General features: G+C 40.8%; 1 protein-coding gene across 1 annotated transcript in view; it reads right to left on the minus strand.

The window, feature by feature from the left end:
• Nucleotides 1-2,620: 2,620 nt before the first annotated feature.
• EIF2B3 (eukaryotic translation initiation factor 2B subunit gamma) overlaps nucleotides 2,621-24,543 on the minus strand; it is a 94,796-nt gene continuing 72,873 nt past the window's right edge. The window contains exons 11-12 of the mRNA XM_020783330.3: nucleotides 8,103-8,206; nucleotides 2,621-2,820 (exon numbers count right to left, since the gene is read on the minus strand). Of these exons, the coding sequence (XP_020638989.3) occupies nucleotides 2,768-2,820; nucleotides 8,103-8,206 (157 nt within the window). The 3' untranslated portion in view covers nucleotides 2,621-2,767. The remainder of the gene's footprint in view (nucleotides 2,821-8,102; nucleotides 8,207-24,543) is intronic.

The raw sequence follows: 24,543 nt of genomic DNA on the forward strand, positions 1-24,543 counted from the left end.
TAATATTTTACTTTTAACTTATTTTAGAAAAGCTATGCTACTCTAATAATACCATTCGTATCTAGTTCCCTGTCTACAAACAGTCATGGTCAAAAATATTGGCACCCTTGCAATTCTGTCAGAAAATGCAACCTTTTTCTCAGAAAATTGTTGCAGTTGCAAGTGTTTTGGTACTCACATGTTAATTTCTTTGGTTTGAGTTGGAACAACAACAACAACAACAACAACAACAACAACAAACAGAGAAGAAAAATGCAAATCTGATACAATCCCACACAGAAACCCAAAAACGCACCGGCCAAAATTATTGGCACCCTGTCTACATTGTAAGAAATAAATGCTTTTCAAGTATGTGATGCTCCTTGAATTTGTATTTAGACACACCTGTTGCAAGTAGGAGGTGTGGGCAATATAGTAATCACACTTGCAACCAGTTAAGATGGAGAAAAGTTGACTCAGTCTTTGTGTTGTGTGTGTGATACTGAGCATGGAGAAAAGAATGAAGTGTAAAAAGGTGTCCGTGGATTTAAGAGAAAAAATTGTGGAAAAACATTGACAATCTCAAGGCTACATGTCCATCTCCAGAGATCTTAATGTTCCTGAGTCCACTGTGCACAATATGATCAAGAGGTTTACAGCCCATGGCACTGTAACTAACCTCCCTGGACGTGGACGGAAGAGCCAAATTACTGAAAAATTACAATGAAGGGTTGTTTGAATGGTGGATACAGAACCCAGATTAAGTGCCCAACAAATTCAAGATATTTGAAGAGGATTTACTCTTTTAATTTGCATATAAGCATCCTCTCTCGCGTTTGCCTTCAACATGAAAAGATTTTGCACTCAGTTTCAGAAGTATGTAGCTCACTGTTTCACAAAACTACAAAGGATTTTTTTTCAATACTGCAGGATTCATAGTGTCAATAGTGCTACTATTTTGATGAAGTGGTGCATAGGTGAAGACACATGAGACAGGATGATGAAGTATACAAGTTTTTAGGTTCTACTAACAACCAAAATTAACTGCTCATATGCAAATAGTGACAGATCATAGGAAGTGCTGCAGAATGTGCTCCTGGTTTCCATGAATACTAACAGCAAATTACAAAATCTAAGTTGTCAGGAAATACTTAAGATGAGGAAGGCATGACAGGCTGTCTCCCTACGTGTGCCAAAATGTGCCAAAAGCTTGAACTGAATAAGCAGAGCTGGGTCATTTAATGCTCAGTCCGTGAATATTTAATATTGGCTCGTTCCTCTTTGAACCCCACTGTGAAACTTGCAAGCCCTGTACACATTTCTTACTTGGAGAGCTATGTGGAGTTTGTAAATTACTTGATTTTTTTATCTGCCCAGGATGGTCTGATCACTTAGGAAAAGAAGTTTGTGACAGTGTCCCTACTTTATCTCTATGAACAGAAAGGATCCTATTTTGTACCTTTTGTTATAGGGGCTTCAAAGTGCAAAGCTTATTCAGATACAATAGTTCCCACTGGATGTCCTCTCTGATGGAGCATGCTCACAAAAGTCTTAACATACACTATCACATGTGCACATAAAGGGCTTTCTTCTTTTACTGAGTACATACTGAAGTTTACTGAATTTAAATTTCATTGGAGGTAAAAACTTGATTTTACTGAAAGTATAGAAGAGATTTAGGCACAATCCCAAAGCAACAACTTCTGGTTTCACCCTTACAGGAAGCGGAAGCTAGAACAAACATTGATCCTTCTCTTCTTTATAAACATGCATATTTTGACAGTTTACCAGTTTACCAGAAACCTTGATCAAGCGATTGCAGTGACCTATTCACCAATTTAAATACATCTGATTCCCTTTCAAGAGAGAGAGATCACATAACTTTACTTAGATACTGAATGCTTATCGCAAAAAATGTGCAATTAAACATGTTTGATCACATGCTGTAACAAGCCATCACATTTTTTACAACAAATTTCAAAGCTCAACTATATGGTGTGCAGGGAAAGAAAGAAACAAAAGCCAACCAACGACAATGGAGTATTAATTGTACAGGCATTTTCACCTATGAAATGAAAAATGTATGGTTGGATTAAAAACAACTTGATCTTAGATATGTATACCCTATTCATCTACTAGAGTAGATTACCGAATCTAGATGGGCGGGGTAAAAATGGAACAAACAAACAAACAAACAAATAAATTCTTTCTTTATACTTCTCAGAGAGAGTGAAAGAAGAAAAACTCCTAAGGTATTCCATACACTGTAATTTTGCTTCATTATTTCCACCTCTTTTTCTCCTCTTAAGGTTGCAATCCAATGATTTTACACTTATTGCTTCTTCTCCCTAATGTTATCTAATCATTTCATAATATCATGAAGCCAGCCTGAAGACTGAGTTGTCTTGCACTGTCTTGCTTTTCTATGGTACTAGAACTGGGAAAGCTGTACTTCCATCACTGTGAGATCAGCTAAGCTGTTCTTTTGACTAAGTACAGTCTGTGTGGTCCCTGCTTGGCTGGCAACAGGGTGCATTCACAGTCTTTATAGGAACAAATATCACCCTCTGCAAGGCAGCTTGCATGTTAATGAGGGGAGGAGTTGAGGAAGAGCCAAATAGAGGAGAGAGACAGACAGATGTCACTGTAAACATTCCTTTATTTAGGTGACAATAGGAATCAGATGCAGGAGACATTATCGATGTCAAGAATGCTCGGAGGCAACCTCGCAAAACAGCTTTCTAGCCATGCTGCAAGTTCAGGGAACCATTCTTGAGTTCTGCCAAATTCAGATTTCCATCAGCTGGTCAGTACCCATTATAACTTCATTGATGTGTTTAGCTGTAAGACAGAAAGAAAAATATCTGTTGTACTGGGAATGGATGGGGAAGAGTTTAAACTTTATGATCTGTGCAATCAGACCTGGAAGAGAAAATAACAAAAGCAACAGGTTGAAGTTAAAAACAGTATGTTTGTTCCAGTCTGAGACAGACAAGTGACCAAACTGCACAAGGTGACTTTAATGAGGAGTATGTACCATAGTCACTAAGCAACAAAAGCCAAAGGGAGCCAGCAGCTGTGGCTGACAGGTGTGTAAATCTGGGCAACAGCATGAAATCACACAGGCCGAAAGGACGGGAGTGCTTCCCCCCCCCCCAAGGCAAACCTCCCACTGGCAAGGAGCTGGCCCTTCTTCTGCCAGCCCTATATGGAAGTGGGTTCAGAATGAACAGCAATGAAAGGGCTATATAGGAGTTTTCAGTCCCAATTCGAGAGTCTTTTCAGCTGGCTTTTCCCTGTTCTCAAACCCAGATAGGCATTTACAAATTCTCCACCTCCTCAGAAATTTCTTACCAGGCTGTCTTTTATTTGCCATTGGCAGGGTTTCAGATGCATTCAAGCCACAAAGAAAAGACGGGGATTAGAGAAGGGATTTTCAAAAGGTCCCAGAATTTGGTCTCTGCTTGGCATGATTGTTTCAGACTTAGAGCATCTGTGCCAAGGAGATCCAGAGCCCTATCGAAATGTCTGATTAGTGCTCCGTGAGAGAGCACTGCCTGGCCCATTTGTTCTGGGTGCTCCAACATCAATAGCCTGGAGAATGTGTCATTTGCTACAGAGAAATATCTGATGGGAACATAAGGGTGATGCAGTAAACAAACTCCTTAGCAAAGCAGGTAGCACCTTGCAGAAACCTTAGGGCCTAGAATGTTGCTTAGTTTCTGTGACAAATAAAGTACAACTTGAATAACTATGGATAAAGAGATTACTCTGCTGGATATTTGCTGGCAGCATGACTCCTAGAAAGCCCTGCTTTTAGGGGGCACATAAAAGCATCTCCTTGCTGTTTGCTCAGTTATCCCAGACAGATTGCTGCTGATAGTGGCAAAACTATGCTGTAAAGGAGGATGGGGAGCAGCAGTAGCAACAGCAGCCAAAGGGGTGTGTGGGAAGTGAAGAGGGATGGCGTTAAGGCCAAAACCAAGGACCACCACGAAGTTCCAGCCCTCAAGGGCTTCAAAAAATGTTCCATTTACTCACTCAATTATATACACTGTTTTATAAATCCTTTAAAATAAAATAGAAAACAGTTCCTGGCACAGAAGCATTGTTCTATTATACACCAGTGCTGAAGGACTGGCCTGAGTATGAGCACTCTTTAGAAGGAGGACACAGTTTTAAAACTAGCAATATAAATAACATTAAAAAGAGAGAGATTGAAAAATAATACAAGGGGAATGGTGGGAATGAGGTTGCAGAAGTAGACATGTATTGGGTGGCTCAAGCCGGTGCACAGAACAACCTCTCCCTCTCTCTCTCCCCTCCTAGTCTAATGGATATTAAATGACACAGAGGGGATGTGCACCAAGGGCTCCAGGACAGAGGGAGCAGCTGCAACTAGAAGAGGTCAGGCGGCAGGGGTAGCTCTGGAAGTTCCATGCAGTGAGAGAGAAGGAAAACAGGTGGTGGGGCTGGTTTGTTTGTGTGGGCAGGGCAAATAAAGAGCTTTGGGTGAATGCTTGCTTCATTCCTTTCAGGGTTTATTTAGACAATTCAGGGATCTGAATAAACCAAAGGACCACAGAGTAATGGACGTGTACAGTTGAGCCATCAACACCCATCTCTCAGGAGCAACTGCATCTCCCAGAATGCAATAATTCACTCAGATATGAGGCTTCACTAGTTGGCAGATGCAAATTACTGAGATAGGGTGGGTGATTTCTAATCTTGTCAGGTGTGATAAATACAGAAAGAGGGAATCAATAGTCCTCTTCCAATCTGCCATATTGTTACATCTATTTGTTTGCTAAATGGCCAAGCTTTTCTCTATAAAAACATCTTCATTAAAAACAAACACCTCAGACTCCTGTTTGGACAAAACCATTTTTATTGTGGATTAGTACCAGAAGGACATTCTTTCTTAGAAGAGAGGTTTGCTGAACCAAGATGAAATAGTATCTGGTGATCAATATTTTACTATACTAGCATTCTCTTGCACAAGCACTGGAAGCCTAGTGAGAAGAGCAGATATCTTACAGAGGAGTAAGGACGTGGTAGAGAGGGCCAGAAGAGGAATGAGATGTCATGGATATCCTTAGAAACAAAATGTCCATAGATCCAGCTGTGGCAGGAAAACACCAGCTCTGCCTCAAAACGTGAACACAACATCCTTCCATGCCAAAACAGCCATATGTTAAGAGGATCACGGAAGAAAGGAACAACTGCAGCGACCATGCCAGTGATCCCTGATGCTTTCTTGGCCCAGAAATCAGCTCAGAGGCAGGGAGATTGAGGGGGATGGATGAAGAGAGCAGAAAATACGTACAGTATTGTGAAAAATCTGTATTAAGATTTTAGGAAAAAAGAGCACACATTTTGTGAAAAAGATCATGTGATTATATCAAGTCTTACTGAGATGAGCAGTGATTTCAATTATGATTTTGAACAATTTAATTTAAATAAAAGATCTCCTGCCCTTCTATTAGGAAGGGAGAATAGCCAGTAGATGCCACAACAAAGCAAATGCTTAATTCTCTCTACTTATTGCAAGCTAGGACAGGCTGGAGAGAGGAAGTGAGGAACAGGGAATTAGTAATTAAACAAGAAAGCTTCCATTAAAACCAGTCAGTTACTCCTTGCAAGCAAGTCTACTAAATCAAGTCATGGCAGAATAAAAAAAAACCAATGTGCTAGTGAGACAGATATATGAAGACCTAGTAAAAATTGCATAATAGCTGATGTTTCTGGAAAACAGAAATCTAGTTAGCATTTGCAGATATACAGGTTTCTCCTGCCTACTTCTGAGAAAAAGGAGGGAGGAAGAAAAAGAGATGAACAGATTGTACACTATTAGAAGATGGGGAGGCTTTTTTTGTATTATTGCAGAGCCATCCACATATACATAGGGACGTGGTGGCGCTGCGGGTTAAACTGCAGAAGCCTCTGTGCTGCAAGGTCAGAAGATCTGCAGTCGTAAGATCGAATCCACGTGACGGAGTGAGCCCCCGTCGCTTGTCCCAGCTCCCGCCAACCTAGCGGTTCGAAAGCATGCAAAATGCAAAATGTGAGGAGATAAATAGGTACCACCACGTTGGGAAGGTAATGGCATTCCTTGTCTAGTCATGCTGGCCACATGACCACGGAAGATTGCCTTCGGACAAACTCTAGCTCTATGGGTTGGAAACAGAGATGAGCACCGCCCCCTAGAGTCGGACACAACTGGACAAAATGTCAAGGGGAACCTTTACTTTTACCTTACCACTGCACCATATCCTCTTCTCTACAATTCCAAGGCTTCAAGACACACAGTTGCTATGATACAAATGTTTTGTAGTTAACAAGACAGGTAGCAACAAAGTATCTGACTCATATAGGTTGTTTACTGAGAGAACCTCAGGCCACATTGAGCAGTCTTCTCCTATGGTAGATTCTAGTTGAGGAAATACTGTTTTCGACACACCGCTTCTGACATTTTCATAAAAGCACCGATTGATAAATTGATTCTTAACCTGGGCATGGTTTCTGATGAAGTTTTTTAAAAGAATTTTTTAAAGAAAAAAAAACTGGATTATGATGCCATAGGTAGGAGCAAATTTAAAGCTCACCATATACTTTCTATCATAGTACAAAAGAACTTTATTAGCTCTTGATACCATTCAGCCAGACTTGACTATTACAGAACGTTTAAGACTTGCAAGACAATAGCAAACATCATGTCAAAACAGGGACTAGGAAACAATGCAGTTGGCTGTTCTTCTTGAAAGACCCTAAACTTCAATTTCTAATCCTTTAGAAATTAAAGACATGTTCAATTTCCTAATTCCAGAGCCCACATGGTTTTCTCAAGATGCATGCGCTTCTTAGAGAAGAAAGCAATACAGATCTGAATGTTGTAGTGTGAAAAAAGGCAAAATGCTAGCTTGAACAGAATTTAATGAAGTATGTGAGACATAGGAGCCAACACTACACTGCTACCAGGAATCAGCTAGGTTTAAGGAGGTGTGTTCTGTCTAGGTTTTTGTCATCCATTAGAATGAAAACAAACAGAAATAAAAACAACACTGCACTCAAAATGTATGACTCACAAAGAATGGCTACAGAACTTCAGACTTACGGTAGAGCAGATGTTTTCAAGTTATTACCATGGTTTTCACCAAATCAACATGATAGTCACTTAGTACTGTATGTCCCAGAGTAAAATAAACTGAAAGAAGGGCTCACAATTTGTAGCATTCATTCCTTCCCCTTGGTTTAGGGGCAAGACAATAAACAACTAGATGCACAGTATGCTCTAAGGCAGATGTCAGAGAAAAAATGTGCATGAGTGACCAAATCCTCATTTTAAAGTACTTTGTTGAGAGCAGTTTAGACAACCTATCCTTCATCAAGCTTGGCCAGACCAATCCACACAAAGCAACTTCCAAGGCTGTGGTACCAATCTCTTGAGCCTTTCTAGACAGCACCTCATATTTAAAGTGAGGAGGATTACATTTTTAAATTTTATTTATTTATTATTATTTTTGCATGTCTGTGCTCCATTTTCATTCTATTCAGTACCCTTTGGTTCCAGACACTAGGTAACAGGTTGGCCCCTGCAGCTTATACTGGTAGTTAGTACCTACAAAGGTTACAGGCCACAATGTACGCATCAGTTCCAGGTGGCATATCCTCTGAATATAAACTTCTTTTAAAGCTACAGATGCAGCCAGATGTTAATTTGGTGCCATGATTATTCAGGAGACAAACAGAGATGAGGTGGCAGATAGGCAGATGATCACTCTCTAAAAATCTTCCCCAATCCACTCTTCCCAACTTTGCTGCATGTTTCTCAATACAGGTACAGTATTCATGTCACAAAATCACACCTCCTTTAGCTCATGCAGTCAGCTGGCAATTCTTAGTGCTTCTCGGTACTACATACATGATCTAAATGTTGCCATGTTTTAAAGGACTATTTTTATCTACAACATGCCAATGTAAATGTCGCTACTTTCTTCATTTGGCTCCTGAACAACCTCTATTTCATGAAGGGTTTCTATTCCTTTCAAATGACAGACACTACTTTTCCAATATTAGTTAAAAAGGAATGAAAGCATTAAGTTAAAGGGCATTTTTTGGCTTACATTTGGATTCTAGATGCTGGCTGTTTCCGATCAAACAGTCCTTGAGATCAGCTCCTTTCTCTATCACTACATGATGGCATATAACACAGTTCTGCAGACTGCACCTGTAAGATAAAAATAAAAGTTTAAAATTTAAGGTGTAATTGGAAATTAGATTAGAAGAATAGTGATAACCTGCCCCAACCATCTTCACTACAGCCAAGAACATCAGGAAAAAATGATGCAGGACATGGCTCTTTGTATGCAGAAAGTCTGATCACCATTTGGGAAAAGGACTTGATAGTAGATGTTGTAGCAAACATTTTTCCGGAAACTCTAGAGAGACGCTGCCAGTCACAGTTGATAAAGCTGGGCGAGGTGGACGAACAACCTGAGCAGGTATATGGTGGTTTCCTCTGGGAAATTCAGAACATCAAACCTGCCTTTCGTCAAATTCCAGCTCTCTCTTTTTGCAGCCTAAATGCTTAGTTGCTATGACACAGCTCTACTGCCAGATGTCACAAAGAAAGCACACAAAAGGACAAAGACAAGACAGTTGCCACCTTTCACATCCAGGATGCTTTTCTATTTGCAGCTTCTGCAGCCTTACAGAGCTCTCCCCAATCTTTTGTATTAGGGTAAATATTGCCACTGACTTTGTATTCATGCACACACAAATACCCTGCTATGTTAAACCAACAAAAGCCAAGAAAATAAAGCCAGGAATGCTCTCTGGTTCAGGGATTCCGAATTGGTGCAACCTTGCACACTGTTTGCTAGAATAACAAGGACACAGCCGAAATGATGAAAGGTAGATTCTTCTACCTTCGTTTCTGCAAATTTATTATTTTTTTAAAGTCACAGTTTACAGAGCAGTAGAAGGCAAAGACATACGCCCAGATTCCTAATGCAGCCCTTTGCCATTGTCTGCCTCAGAAAGATCCACCATCAAACAGAACAAAGGTTATGAGAAGCAATATATTGATCATTACAAATATTTTAAATATTAATATTCCCCCTCTCCCATAAGAACTGATGCAGAAACAGAAAAATTAAATCTTGGCCACTCAGCTACTTCCGCAGATATCTTTTTATCATGCAGCATTATATCTAGGATATAACTTTGGACTTCCAGTGTTTACAGAAATGCAGAGTGTGTACTGTAATTCAGGAACAGGAAACAAAAATCTGTGCAGAGGAATTCAGAACTCATAAGGTGTTTGTGGCTGTCCTCCAATTTCTAAAGAATTTACCAGCACTTTTAATAGGCCCTTTCACAGTGACACATAATGTTGTATTTATTGTCAGCTGAAGATTCCGCAACTGAAATGAATTAATGGCCAATATTCCTGCTGAGCAGTTTCTCCTGCGCAATGGGGATGAGATCACTAGTAGTGTCTGGTTGCCACCAATTACAGTAAAGAGTTCCTTTTTTAAATTCAGGGTGTGCATAACTTGGGCACAATTATGTGAAGTCACATTCACCCCCAAACTGAAATAGGAACTCTTTAATTAATGGAAATCTGTGTTGCCAGTGACATCACTCTTGTTTCATAGGGAGATCTACACAACAGGATACAAGGCAGCTTATTTGTTTGTTCTTCTCTTTTTGTTACACATTCTGGATAACTTGTGCTTTCTTACTGCAGAAACTGCTAACATCATTTGAAATGTGAATGTGACATTTTTAAGTTTTATTCTTCCAAATTCCAGCATGAAAAATACCTCACCCATTCTAAACACATACACAGAGCAGATTTAGACCCTGGGGAAGCCCCCCTCCCCTATTGGTTGCCACTATCCCATGAAGCAACTGCTGCCAAGGCAGGCAAGTCCTCCTCTGTAAACCTAAGGGCAAACAGAAGGCTTCAAATATAAAGATAGAGACCTTGCCTGGACTTAATGAAAATTCACACGGATACGATCATAATGCCCTGGGTTGCTAAGGAGACCGACTCCCATCTCAGTCACACAATCAGAAACTGAGCTTCTGCAGTCAAAGCTAAGTTGACAATCTTCTTGCTGAAAAGAATTTAACTCCTTCTTCTAAGAGACATCATAGGGTTCAGAGAGAAGCAGACCAATGATATGAAAAGGGGGACATTTTGAGCAGGCAAGATTTGCCTTGCTCTAAGACCATGTGCCTCCGTTTTTGCACAGGAAGGCTGCAGACTTACGCATGATGGAGTCATCTAGTTAAGGTTGCCTTGGCAAGGCCTCTTATTGAGATGTTAATAGGGGGGAAAGGCTGTATAGACAGCTCTCTCCCTTTGCTCCCTGTTCCTGAGGCATTGACACAGCTGCTTCCTTTCCAATGCCTCCAGCAATGATAGGATAAAAACTGACCACCCTCCCACACAGGCAGGAGGATTTTAAAAAGTGCCTGGAATCCATGGGTTTGCACACTGTAAATCCCAAGTGTTGCTGGACTTTTCTTCCAGTAACTCACAAGGAAACTCCATAAATGTACACATAAATCACTTCTTTTTGGGTCACTGTATTTTAGGAGATCCCTGCTTTGGTCCCATAGAGGACTGCAAACTATAACTTTATAACCTTTACAATGGAGTTCTCCTGAAAGATTTCCAGTTTCTTTCCTCTAAATGTCTCTAATAAAAATGTAATACATAGAAGTAAACAGAGTACCGTTCTTTGTCTTTCTCACTGATGTTTTGCCGTGAATTTCTGTGCTTATTTTCATCTATGACATTAAGTGTTCAGAAGCTCTGATTTTAACAAACACTAAAAGTAATGGCTGCTTTTATATATTCAAAAGATGAATATTTTACCTCAGCACACTTTGGTACAATGGTTTTCTTTTTTTAAAAACTGGGCAACAACTGATCTAATTGGTCTAATTGTCCTAATCATTCCAGGCTAATGTACTGTGTTATTACATTAAAGCTCATAATTTTAGGATTATCAGCTTTAATGTAATAACACATAATAGACAGCATTTGTAACACTATCGTCTTTCCTCCTTTCTAAATATCTGAAGAGCTCTCTGAAATACAGATCAATGTTTTGTGACTTTTAATTAGCCTAATAAAGATACGCCAATATTGCCCACCTTGGGCATTCCTCAAAGATATGTTAACCATAAACCCTCTAATCATGGGCACTTATCACACCTATGCCAAAATGTTATGCCAATTAGATATTGTTGGGAGACACAAATCCTGAGTTCAGTATGACAGTTTACTGAAACCAAAGGTGTGGGTTCACAGGTAGAGCACAAAATCACCAACCTTGTCAACCTCTTGCAAAACTTTGAGGTGGATCTCTGTGAGCTATGTGCCATACCATGTCACATCTTATGTTGAAGCTCTCAGCCTAAGTGAAATATCTACCAATGATGGTGGTGTATCCAAACGACACAACATTTTGACACAGATTTGGAGGTAGTAAGAGACTGGTAGCTTTGTATTTAACAAAGCCATTGCTAGACACTTTTAAGATTAGAAACTCAAGCCTACAAGGCAAGAATCTGGATAAAATGTGCACACTTCTACATCTACGTCTGCTATGGTGTGTGGGTGTGAGTGTGCACTTGCTTGCTTTTGTGGACATGTGAGTGTTCAAATGTAGGAATAACTACAGTTAATTTAAAATTCAAAGAGGGACTTGCCACGCTTCATGTAATTAAGCTTAAAGCGGAGGGGGGCAGTCACTGCCTACACAGGGAAGGATTTCCTCCTTTAAACGTAATGGCTGCTGCTAGGAAAGGAAATGCAGGAGGGACGTTGACACTCCACTCCCCAATGATGATATTTCTGAGACAGCTCCCCTCCTTGAAGGCAATTAATGCTGAAAGGAAACCTTCCCACAAACCTCATCCCCCCCACAAAACCTAAATGTCATGTGGGGGAACACACTGGAGGGTGCAGAATATTAGGAGGCACAGGGTAACCTTTCCTTTCCCCACCCCAACTCCCATTGAAAATTATTCCCTACACCTAAATTTAGAGAAAGAGCCACTCATCTGCCAGCACCAATCTCGACAGTCAAGTCTCTGGGAAACAGATCTGGGGCCAGTGATCCATGAACCATACTTTACTGTTGCCTGGAATGATTAGGGTAAGAAATGCCATTCAACACAACATATGTTGAGCTGAAAAAATGAATGAAAGAATAGAAATCTTATTTTGGATGCTACATGCCAGCAAAACTAGGGCAACATATTCTCTGGCTCCAGGATGAAAAAAAAAATCCCAGGGTTGGAAACATTTTAGAATGTAATCAATATATGCAGGATTTCAAGCACACATTGATAATTCCCCACTTCCACTATGGCCCTGCCACACAATAGAGCAGTTTGGCCAGCTTTTACCACAGGAGTGGAAAACAAATTGAAGAAGTAAAACACATCTTGTGGGTGTTCCTTCCATGCACTGACAGATGTAATACAGCCATTTGGAAATTACTTGCAAATGCTTTTTGGTGTGCATTTTAAAAATCAGACCATAAAGGCTGCCAGCAGAAGAATTTTGTGTTTATTTAATTTCAGCCTACTTTCTGTCCCTTCTCCCAACCCAGTGTAAAGAGCAAGAAATAATCTTATTTTCTTTTATAGTAAGCATCTCATTTCATTGCAACCTAATTTCCAGTTTTAAGCACTGCATCCCTATAGAATTATAAATATGGAATTCTAGAAGCCCTTACAATAGCTTTTATTAAATCCTTGAAGTCTTTACAATAGTTTTTATACCATTTACACTTACCTATGCAAACATATATACAGAGAATAGAGAGTTTTATTGGAATACAGATTGTTATTCAGAAAACCACTTTCAGCACAGTGAAAGTAGATGTCTTCTCAGCATCTGAAATACAGTACTCTATTTATTAAATAGCTGTAGAGATGGCAAGCATGAACACAAGATTGGCCTCAATGGCAGCCTTCTCCAACCTTGCATCCTTGAAACTGGTGGCACTACAACTCTGATCATCCACAACGGTGGTTCCCAACCTTGGGTCCCCAGTGTTCTTGAACTATAACTCCCCCAATCTTGGCTAGCACAACTAGTGGGGAAAGCTTCTGAGAGTTTTAGTCCAAGAATATCTGGGGACCCAAAGATGGGAACCATCGGCCTACAACAATCATGACTGCTTTTTCTGGGCACTGTAGTGAAATACAGTGCAATGCAAAAATGATGCATTATTTGGGAAGGCTATTTCATACTGTCAGATGTGCAATGAATTCTACCTAATTTTAGTTGGGAGGGTAAATCACATTACTTTTTACAGAAACCAAAAAGAACGGATAGCGCATCCTGCCCAATTCCATTTTATTTTTCCAGGCCCCTAAAATGATGTATATATAGCCAGCTATATAATATATAGCTATATACACAATACAGTATAGATAGCTAAATCCCATGGTACAATAAAAAACAAGAAACAATAAGAGAGTGCTGTCTCACTTACCATGGTTTCCACCTGGTAGGTATATAAATGGCAGAGGTGAAATGGCTGGATTGAAAGAAACCCTAAGTGGAGTTCCACTCACACAAGGGTACTTTTCTTCTTCCTGCTGTTGCTCCTTGCAACCAACCCAAAACCTGAGAGTTGGGGTCTCTAGAATTACTTTGGATGTAGTGTAGCAGTGAAATAAGCAAAATAACATCCCCCCCCCAGCTTCCCTTTTCTCATTCAACAACCTCTTTATGTTTTACCTACATCTCCTGCTTGCAGTATTAAAAATCTGGAATAAATAATATTTTAGTCCACATATATGTATGCTAATGTATCTTAACAACTAGCTTAAAAATCACATCACAATCTGCATATGGATGAAACACAGAACTGCAACTGTTTGAGATATATTCCAATGACTATGACTTTTTGACTAATCAATTTAAAATAAATTAAGAGAATGCTCACTGGTTCAAGTATTGTGAAGTTCAAATATTACCTGAGTCCAGATATGGAACAACTAAGAATCACATTAACTGATTTTGTGAAACTATTTAATTGGAAAGGTATGGGAAATGTATTTGTGAGAATGCAATGTCAACTGCTTCCCATTATTTCCCAATATGGAGTTCATTTTTAAACAAGTTGGGGAAAAAGTCTGGCAGAACTATTACCATGTTTGATTGATGCAAAATCTTCATTAGAAGTTTGGATAATTCTGTTAAGAGAATTATAATTATAAATTACAAAATAAATTATGTTTGATATATGTCTCCCAAAATATAAAATTAGATAAACTGTAATCTTATTCATAAAAGTTTCAGTTTGTGTGATCTACTCTGTGCTGCTCTTTTGTATATGTGGTGGAAGTACAACGTAGTAGGTTATCTCCAGTTATTTCTGTCTGTCCGTGTTATGGGCACTCCTAGCAGCACAGGTTGTCCTTCTCCTGTGTGCTCCCAATTTTGCTCTAGAGAGTAAGGAGACTTCCTGGAGATATGGAGAGCATGTAGAGACTGGAGGAGAAAAGAGAGAAAGGAGAAGTCCATTCACTTTATTAGGTGCAATGGTGGAAGACGTACATTAATTTTTGAACTTTCATTTGCTACATTGGCAGAATCCTACTGATTACTCAGAAGCACACAGGAAAAAAACGCTGAAGTTTACTGATGAGGTACTGTTGGTTACATGCCTGATTGTATGCCCAGCTGTATTCATGGCATGTGTGTAGCACTTTATTTATTAATTAAATTTATACCCCGCCCATGTAGACCGAAGTCTACTCTGGACAGCTAACAATAATAGATAGAATAAAATCAATATAATAAAATAAAAAAACAACAGTAGTAATATAGTTCAAGATAGGAAAAAAATATTCAAGTGATGACAGGAGGGAAAGCTTGCCTAAAGAGCCAGGTCTTGAGTTGGCTCTTAAAAATACCCAATGAGGGAGCAAGACAGATCTCTGGGGGCAGACCGTTCGAAAGGCAAGGGGCCACTGCCGAGAAGGCCTGGTTTCTTGTTCTTTCTCTCCGGGCCTCCCTCGACGTTAGGCCCCAGCCACCCTTCCTGGCTAGAACGAGTGATTCGGGTAGATCTAGGTGGGAGGAGGTGTTCCGCTAGATATCGAGGTCCTAAACCATTTAGGGCTTTATACGTCAGTGAGCTGGAATTACCCACTGTGTTTCCTTCAATGTGCATGCAAGTGGCCAACAGGATTCTGGCTGGTAGCTAATATACAGCTAAGCCAAGCCTAGGGCAAAAACCAAAACCGAAGGAATCAATTGCCTAGGTATGACACATTGTAAAACTGGGGGAACAAAGCCAACAAATAGAAACTTTTGCATAAACACGGCGTTTATTTATTGAATTCTGGATAAATATTTGTATAAATATTAGTTTAAGTATCTGCATCATTTTTTTAGTTCAGTAATAAACACTGCAATCACTTTTGTTTGTAGAACAGTTTTTTAAAAGGGTATTTAATTTTTAATAATGACAATGTTTACAACAGCAGCAGCAATGGTGAACACTTGGGATAGTTTGGTTTAGGACAGGATTACAAACTGAATTTGCTTGTAACCAAGCAAAGAGACAAACAGCTGAGTCGGCCTCCTGCATTCTAAGATGGGTTTTAACCCAGTTTTGTGGTACCACAGGATATCAAATGCTAAGATATGTTAATGTATTGTCCAGGTGTAGTAAAGAAAAAAGAGGCTTTTAGAGAATGAGTTAAAAAAAAAGAAAGAAAAAGAATGGGGGAGTGATGACCAAGAAGGCATAAGGGGAGGGGGTAGATTACAAGGATTTAAGTCTTTAAAGCAGAGACCACCTAACAAGATGACTCCAAAATGCTTCTAATTTCAGCAAGGCCACAACTCTTCCCCCTCCCCTCCCCCCCATGCCTCCATTGTAAACAACTAATCCCAGCAGAAAACAACAGAGAGTAAAATGTATACTCATTCTGCAGCATTCCAGGCCTCACTTTATCTTTTATTTATTTTTCTAAGAGGTCAGAGATTGTTTGGGGGGGGGCAGGGAGAAGGAAGCCAAAGACACAGGCCATCTCTTGTGTGGGCTTGAAGGAAGCTGTTTTAAAGGCGATGTCCAAGAACATACAATCTGGAGTTTTTATAACAGAGCAATCCCAGGCCTCATGTGCTCCCCCTCCCCTTTGTGGTAAAGCTACACAACTTTAAACCAAAGGACAGGGTGGTCGATTGCTTCGGAAAGAAATGTAAAGAATTGGGAAATAATTCCTTTTCCTGTTGAAACTATAAATAAGGAAGGCTGATTTACACAGTGCCAGCACTGCTGACTTTCAAAGCTTGCTATCTGTCTATAAATCAAGCATGTTGAGGGAAGTTAACCCTATACTTAAAGAGAGAGAGTGAGAGAGAGAGCGCCAGTAAAAAAGCAAAGGCTCCATCACCTATAATAGCAAGAGTGCCAAGAAATAGTGGTCTTATATTTTCTTCAGTCCCAGAAAACACAAATGAATGAAATCAAACATATTGTGGAGAACTGGGGAATGACATGGGAAACCAAAATCTGCAATGTTCAGCATACAAGGAACAGTCTGCAGAAATCCAAAACACAGTCTGTAATTACAGGCTACCCACCAATTATTTAGAACTTGGTGATTAAAATAAGGAAGGGCCATGGAGGGAAAGGAGCTTAGCTGATTGAGGTCAAGACCTCAAGCACAGGCTTGGCCCTAGACTCATCCAACAAGAAAGGTATGAATGACAAACACTTGCCTTAAAGCCCATCTGCAGACATGGAGAAGACTGAGGCCTCCCCTTCCTCAGTTTGGTGCTTTGAAACAGTAGGTGGCCAATGGAACAGCAGCCATGCATGACCTGGCAGGGGGTTATGTTGCCAACCAGGCACACACCAAGCAGTCTTGACTAGACTTTGCAGGATGGTATATAGCAGTCTAAATAATGATGGTTGGTTGTGTGGAAGTGTAATTAGACATGGTTTATAAAGCTTTCATCTGCTGGTCAAGAATCCTGTGTAAAACCACTGCCATTTTGGAGTTCATATATTTCATATTTAGAACCTGGATAGTCTAGAAATCTTACAGTTATGCAAAGTAATCTGCTGCCTAACATTCTTCTTGTTGATCTGTCTCAGAGCCTATGTTCAGACCCATAAGACTTGTTGTTTGGAAGATTTGCATATGCACACCAAAGATTACTGTGTCAGGACAGATTCTAAACTTCATGGCTGTCACAGACCTCATCGGGAACACATACATTGTACTTTATTTTACAGAAGCCTAGAATCTGCTGATATGTATATTACTGATTTGGCACCTACAGTATCTCATGGATTCTTGACCACGAGACAAATCAGACCATTTTAACAAATGGATTTGGTCTGTTTCCTGAACTCACAACTGCTCACTGATCAGATCTACTCATGTAGCTTGTGCAACAATGACTGAAATCCTCAGGTTACTCACCTGTAATTGTAGTTCTTCAAGTGGACCTCTGTGATTCACACTGTGGGTGATTCGTGCCTGCGCAGAGCCTCTTCAGAACATTCTAGAGCTTCTGCGGTAGCAAAAAACACATTAGAATAGACCCCTCCTCCTTGGTGCCAGGACTCTCCCTTCAGTTTATCAACTGCTGCAGGGAGAAAAATACTGCATGGCGTGACAGAGGGGAGGTCGGGTGGGATGTGTGAATCACAGAGGTCCACTTGAAGAACTACAATTACAGGTGAGTAACCTGCTGTTCTTCTTCCCTGGTGGAATGAGGGTGACTAGCTTGAGGGACTGGCTGTTGAGCAAGCTGGTATGCACGCCGAATAGTAGAGGCAACCCAGCGAGAGATCGTCTGGGAGCTAACTTGTAGGCACTTGTTAGGAAGTTGATGACTGACAAAGAAGTGTGGGGAACATCGAAAGGGTTGTGTTCGTGACAAATAAAAGGAGAGGGCCCTCCTGACGTCCAAAGCATGAAGAAGTCGTTCATGGGTTGTGGATGGTGATGGAAAGAAAGATGGGAGGATCAGTGGCTGAGAGAGATGAAATGGAGACACTACTTTAGGGAGAAAGGAGACACTGAGGAACAGCTTTACTTTATCAGGATAGAATTGTATATAAGGATAATGATGGTGTAGGGCCGCAAGGTTGCTTGCTTGGGGAGCTGAAGTAATTGCAACAAGAAAGGCTGTTTTGAAGGAAACTAGACCGAGATCTGCAAGGCTAGAAGTTCAAATGGAGGTTTAGTGAGTTGTTGCAAGACTAAGGTCAAGGACCATTGTGGAGAGGGCAGGTTAATGTCTGGGTAAGCATGTGACAATCCCTTAAGAAAGCGCTTGAGGGTGGAATGTCTGAAAAATCGAACCGCTGGAGAGGTTGGTGGTTGGTACGAGACAATTGCCGAGAGATAGACTCTAATAGACGAGAGAGAAAGACCAGAAGATTTGAGATGGAGAAAATATTGGAGAACTGTGGAAAGAGGCAGGTTGATGGCAGGAAGAGAAAGAACTGGAGTAAGATTGAATTTTTTTCCCATTGATACAGGTAAGGTTTTCTAGTTGAGGGCTTCTTTGCTTAAAGGAGAACATCCATCAAGGAGGGAGAATCTTCCATGCTGCTAGGTGCAGAGCAGGTAGGTTGGGATGAAGGATCCAGGAGTTGTTTTGTGTGAGGAGGTGTGGTAGGTGAGGGAGGTGATAGACATCGGAGGATAGGTGGTGTAGCACTGGAAACCAGGGCTATCTCAGCCACCAAGGAGCAATGAGGATGGTGTTGGGTTTGTCCTGTTGTATTCGGACAATTACCTTGTGGAGGAGCGGGAATGGCGGGAAGAGATATGTGAGGGTCTTGGGTCAGTGGCCGTCTCCTCGGGAGTGTTTGCCAATCCCGGCACGGGAGCAATAGTGCTTGCATTTCCGATTCTTGTTGGAGGCAAAAAAGGTCTAGAGTCGGTTTTCCCCATTTTTTGCACAGGTGGAGGGAAATTGTTTGATCTAATTCCCACTCATGAGGTTGTGAGTTTGCATGGCTGAGAAAGACAGCTAGGTCGTTGTCCTGGCCTGTGATGTGCAGAACTGCAAGGCATATGTGGTGCGAGAGGCACTATTCTCATAGGTCGACCGCCAAATAGAGGCGGCTTGGGGAGTCTGTGCCTCCCTGTTTGAGAATACAGTACATGGCTGTGGTGTTGTTGGTGCCAATTTGGACCACCTTGCCAGCTGGAACGTTTCTGAATGCTTTGCATATCTTTATTACCGCTTATAGTTCTAACTCATTGATGTGCAGTGAATGTTCTCTGCAGGACCAATTCGTGTGTATTTTGAGAGAGCCGGAACGTGCTCCCCAGCCAGTAAGGCTGGCGTTGGATGTGACTTGTATTTGAGGACGTGGTTGTTGGAAAGGGCATCCCATAGAGAGATTTGGGATGAAGTGCCACCATTGCAGTTGTGAGGCGAGTTTGGGAGTAACTCTTAAAAGAGTGTTGGGAGGATCTGTCAGTCGGTCGAAAAGTGCAAGAAACCATGATTGTAGAGACCTCATCTTCAGGTGTACGTGTTGTACGACTGAGGTCATGGAGGCCATGGTGCTTAGTACACGTTGGACGAGGATGGCAGGAACCAAGGCGTTGGGGGTGAAACCTTGGAGGAGGGAGATGAAGTTTTGTTGTTTGTCGAGCAGGAGGAATGTGTGAGCTCGGGTGGAGTCTATGGAAGCCCTGATATAATGAATAATCCTTGTAGGGCTCATTTTGGATTTTTGCATGTTGACTGTGAGACTGAGCTTGCGAAGGAGGGATAAGGTGAAAAGGGTGTCTTGGTGAGCTTTGTGGCAGGAATGAGCTACAAGGAGCCAGTCGTCTATGTATAGGAAGATGAGGATCTTTTGAAGTCTGAGAAAAGCAGCCACTGGGGCCATGCACTTGGTGAAGACTCTGGGAGCTGTTGCCAGTTCGAAAGGAAGTCTTTTGAATTGGTAGGCTTGGGGCCTGAGTTGGAATCAAAGAAACTGTCTGTGGGAGGGGTGGATGGAGATGTGGAAGTATGCATCTCGTAGATCTATGACTGTGAACCAGTTGTTTTTTCTGAGAAGAGGTAGAATGGATTTGAGGGTTACCATACAGAATTTTGTGGTGATGACGTACTGATTGAGTTCTCTGAGGTCTAAAGTAGGCCCACTGAATTAATAGAATTTATGGAGGACTTGACTCACCAAATCTGCACTGATTCAGTACCTTACTACTGAATTTCAGCTCACATATAATAGACAATCAAGACTTGGGGCTTCCTCAGACATATATAATGACAGATGGTACTTCGGTTTACTGGAGAACAATAGATAATAAAAATAGGCAGGGGTGACATAACGCAAACAGTGAATATGATGAAGTATGTTGCTGAACTAATGTCAAAGTCTGCAGAGGCTGGGCATAAAAAACATTGCTCACAATTTGCCTAAAAAAGCTACTCCAAGTAATACATGCACTCATAAAAACCTACTCATGTAGGAATATTATGGCACCCAAAACCCATACTGACCTTTTGCTAGGCAGTCTGCAGATAACACCACATGAATTTATTTTGACTGAACCTCCAGTGTTGAAGCAGAATTTGAACCTGCAATGTGTGAAGTGCTTACCTGCCATGACAGCTTGGACAAGTTTCAGATGTTGATCAAGAATGTCTGTGTTTGAAAGATGTTTCTTATGTTTGTGAATGTTCTGTTACTAGGCCATATTCCCAGTAACATTACAGTGGTGCCTCGCTTGACGAGGATAATCCGTTCCAGCAAAATCGCTGTAGAACGAAATTGTTGTCAAGCGAAAGTAAAAGTCCCATTGAAATGCATTGAAAACCGGTTCAATGCATTCCAATAGGCGAAATACCTCAGCATCTAGCAAAGATCCTCCATAGGGTGGCCATTTTCAGTGCCTGTAAAGTGAGCGGGGAGCCATTTTACACAGCGGGCGGCCATTTTGAAAGCTAGACGATCAGCGGTTTTGATCGTCATTAAGCGAAGAATCGGTTCCCGAAGCAGGGAATCTATCATCGCGAAGTGATTTTTTGCTATTAAAACATTGTTTTGTGATCGCAAAAACTTCATCGTTAAGCGATTTCCTCATCTAACAAGGTAATCATCAAGCGGGACACCGCTGTATTTATTAATATTATTGTTTATTTATTTATTTAACATATCTCACCCATTTAGACTGAAGTCTACTCTGGGCAGCTAACAATATTAAAATAAAATAAAAAAATATTAATACACTAGAGGATGGCGAAATAAGTTAGGTATTGACAGGAGGGAAGGCCTGTCTCAAGAGCCAGGTCTTATATTGGCTCTTAAACAGATAAATATCTTAGCTTAAACAGATTATCTGTGGACACTGGTGTTAGTCACATATCTCTTACAAAGTTTGCACCACTGGAGAGCACCTTAGGATAATTCCAGTTGTTAGTCACAATAATCCATCACATCAATAGTACTTAGATAACTGGAGCCTTAACAAGTCCCATTCTTTCAAATACTCTGCTTGGGTTGGGGACTAATAATTGGATTTAGTTTCCCACCTTTGATCCCTGACCCTTACGGAAAAGAACTTTACTTCTCCTAGTGAAGCCAGAGGATTAATTTTTTGGATAGGAAGCATAAGCCTCTGGATCAGATTTAGCACAGGAAACTCATTCTGCAGGTCTTTCCATGCTTTCACATTTCTGCCGAACAGCAATATGAAACAGACAAAAAATAATCAAGATTTTTGTCACTTCTGTATTTAAGATTAAAAGCAGCATAAGAATTTCATCTGTCAGCCTCTTGCTGAATCCAATATTGCACTGTGTTGACTGAAGAACTGCACCAATGGGAGACAGAAATGAAGAGCAATAGAATGCCAACTAGGGTGACTCCATTAACTTAGTATCAGTAGACAACATCATCTTCCACTCACATATATTTTCAAGGACTGTATATCAGTAGTAGTCTGATTTGGGGAACTACCAATTTAGAAATCAGCTTTGTACATTTTTTCAGATTCAGGTTCTACTCTCTTGAGTCTGAAACAGACTAAGATAGTCTTTGTGGCTAGGGAAGGAGGAAGAGTGGAGTCCTGTAAATTTGCTTGTGATTTTACGTGTTCAATGAACAGGTCTTTAGCACTTCTCAGTGTAAAAGATTATGGAAATCAAAGAAAGGATGTTGGGGAGAGGGACTAATGATTCAGTTCTTCAAACTTGGACTTGGTCTTTTGGCAGGGCAGCTGGAAGACACAATATCACAAGCATCAAGTGTTTTATCCAGTGGTCATTCCCATGAGGCCATGAGGTACTATGAAATTGTTCTGGGTGGTCTGCTAAGCTGGACCTTTTACAATAGCAAAAAACAAACTAAAAACAACAACACCACAACACAACAAAACACAACAGAATGTAAGGTGTCAGCAAGCGACATTCTCTATTATGATAATGCAGTGCAGAACTTATCCTGGAGCTCCAGAGACATAGTTGGCCAGGCCCAATGCCAAAGCAAGCATCTTTCTGGCTGTTTCTTTTTTTTTGCCTTTGGCAAGAGCTGCGTTGGATTTAACCATAAATCTTACATTGAGGATATATTCTGTATTTTGGTCCTTTTTAAATGGTGGCCACTGTTGACAAAGCAAAGCAAAGGAAATGAAATCTAAATGCAAGCTGCTCTAGTTTTGTAGAAATCATTTCTCTAGAATACAAGCAAATTCTGTTTCATTTCAAAGCCTCTACTTTCATTTTAAAGCCTTGACCAAAATACAGGCTTTTGCCATCTAACCAATAGCAAGTGTCCTAGTTTCAGGATTCATCACTCAGCAGTTTGCAAAATTAGCCTGCACCAGTGTATCCAACATGTATCCAAGCTGGCTGGATAGCTCAGTGAGTTAAGTATCTGGCTGTAGAGACTGGGGTGTGTGTGTCAATTCCACGCTGTGCATCCCATAACAGCAAGCCTGTGTGGCCTTGGGCAAGCTGCACAGTCCCAGGATGTATCTCAAAGAAAGGAATATTAAACCACTTCTGAGTACTCTCTAAAAAACTCTGAAAGCGATTCAATATGAGAGGCGCACTAGTCAGTAAGCCCCTAAAGAATATGCTAAAATGACACTTGAAGGGGTGGTACCTATGTGAAAGCTACCATTCTAAAAAGCAGACCATCACAATATAAAATGTTTGATCATCACCCCATGAGCTCCATATAATTTGCAGCTTTGCAAACTATGAGGTTGGAAGCAACTTCATTTTCTCATTCCTTCACATGAGGGATTGTGTTATAAAAGATATTTTACGATGCCACACAAGTATTGCTTCGGCAGCCAGCTTGCTCTCATGTACGTGTTCTACAAGCTGGAGGCTGGGCAGGAGAAAGCTTCTGTATCGTATTCCTATAAATCCCCAACACCACTCTGGGCTTAATTAGAACTTTCTTCAGATCAGTCTTAACTTTGTGCATCAGGTGCTGATCTGGCACAATCAAGGAAACAACCCATAAACTTCATATCTGCAGTTAGCAGTCAGGTTTTTTTTGCCTGCTTTTTTAAATTTCCCTTTGCACATATTCTCCCAGAAAGTAGCATTAAATTGGAGACATGTGGTAGGCAGCAGCGGAGCTTAACTAGACACATGTGCTCTCTATTTCTGCCTCCTTCCCAACTGCCTGACTGAATAACAGTGACTGCATCTGCACCTTCTACTGAGATAGATTGGTAACCGAGAATGCACTCAACACCTCAGAGCAACAGGTCCCTTCCTTAGGTCCCTAAGAGGGATTCAAGAAAGTTCCAGAATATACAGTGACTTCATTACAGTACAGTATTTACGTACTTTCGATCTTTCTGTCCTGCCTTTTAATGAGAAATATAACCATGGTAGCTCACAAAAGATGGCAGTTGCTTTCATAACCCCCCATTCATTCCTGTGCAGCTTGAGCCGGAGAATTTCCCTATGGATTGTGCTCCGTGTCAAGAGCGACATTAGGATCTTTGAACCTAGGTGCCAAAGTATCTGATCAGAATGGTCAGGATCAATCCTCCTTGCCAAGCTCTGCACAAACGAAAGCATTGCAAATTGCTCTAATGATAGAATCTTAAATCACTGACCTGTTACACCTGATATCAGAGTTCAAAGGGCTGCCCCAGTCCCTGTTCTGATATTTTACACTTACTGCACATATTCCTTGAACTGACCTACAGTTTCACTACTCAGAGCAATACTGTTACAAAATGTCTATTGGGCATTTCCCTAACTTCCTTCTCTCCCGGACAGCATGGCTAGGGTGGTAGTAAATATAATCAAACACAGAGAGAATTAGGCTAGGGAAGGCTGGTATATGGTACAGAAAGCGATACAGTACTATAAATGAAGAAAGTTTCAACCCCACTGTACCTTGTATTATGCTTGTGAAGCCTCATCACAAACAGTGCCATGTATCAAGGTAAAGAAAGAAGAGACGATGGCCAGAATTCTGTTGGCCCATCGCAATAACTCGATTCATGCAACTTTCAGAAGTGAATTGTTGCAAGTTAAAAACTCAGTGC

The sequence above is a fragment of the Pogona vitticeps genome, chromosome 4, assembly GCF_051106095.1.
Source record: "Pogona vitticeps strain Pit_001003342236 chromosome 4, PviZW2.1, whole genome shotgun sequence".
Classification (NCBI taxonomy): Eukaryota; Metazoa; Chordata; class Lepidosauria; order Squamata; family Agamidae; genus Pogona; species Pogona vitticeps.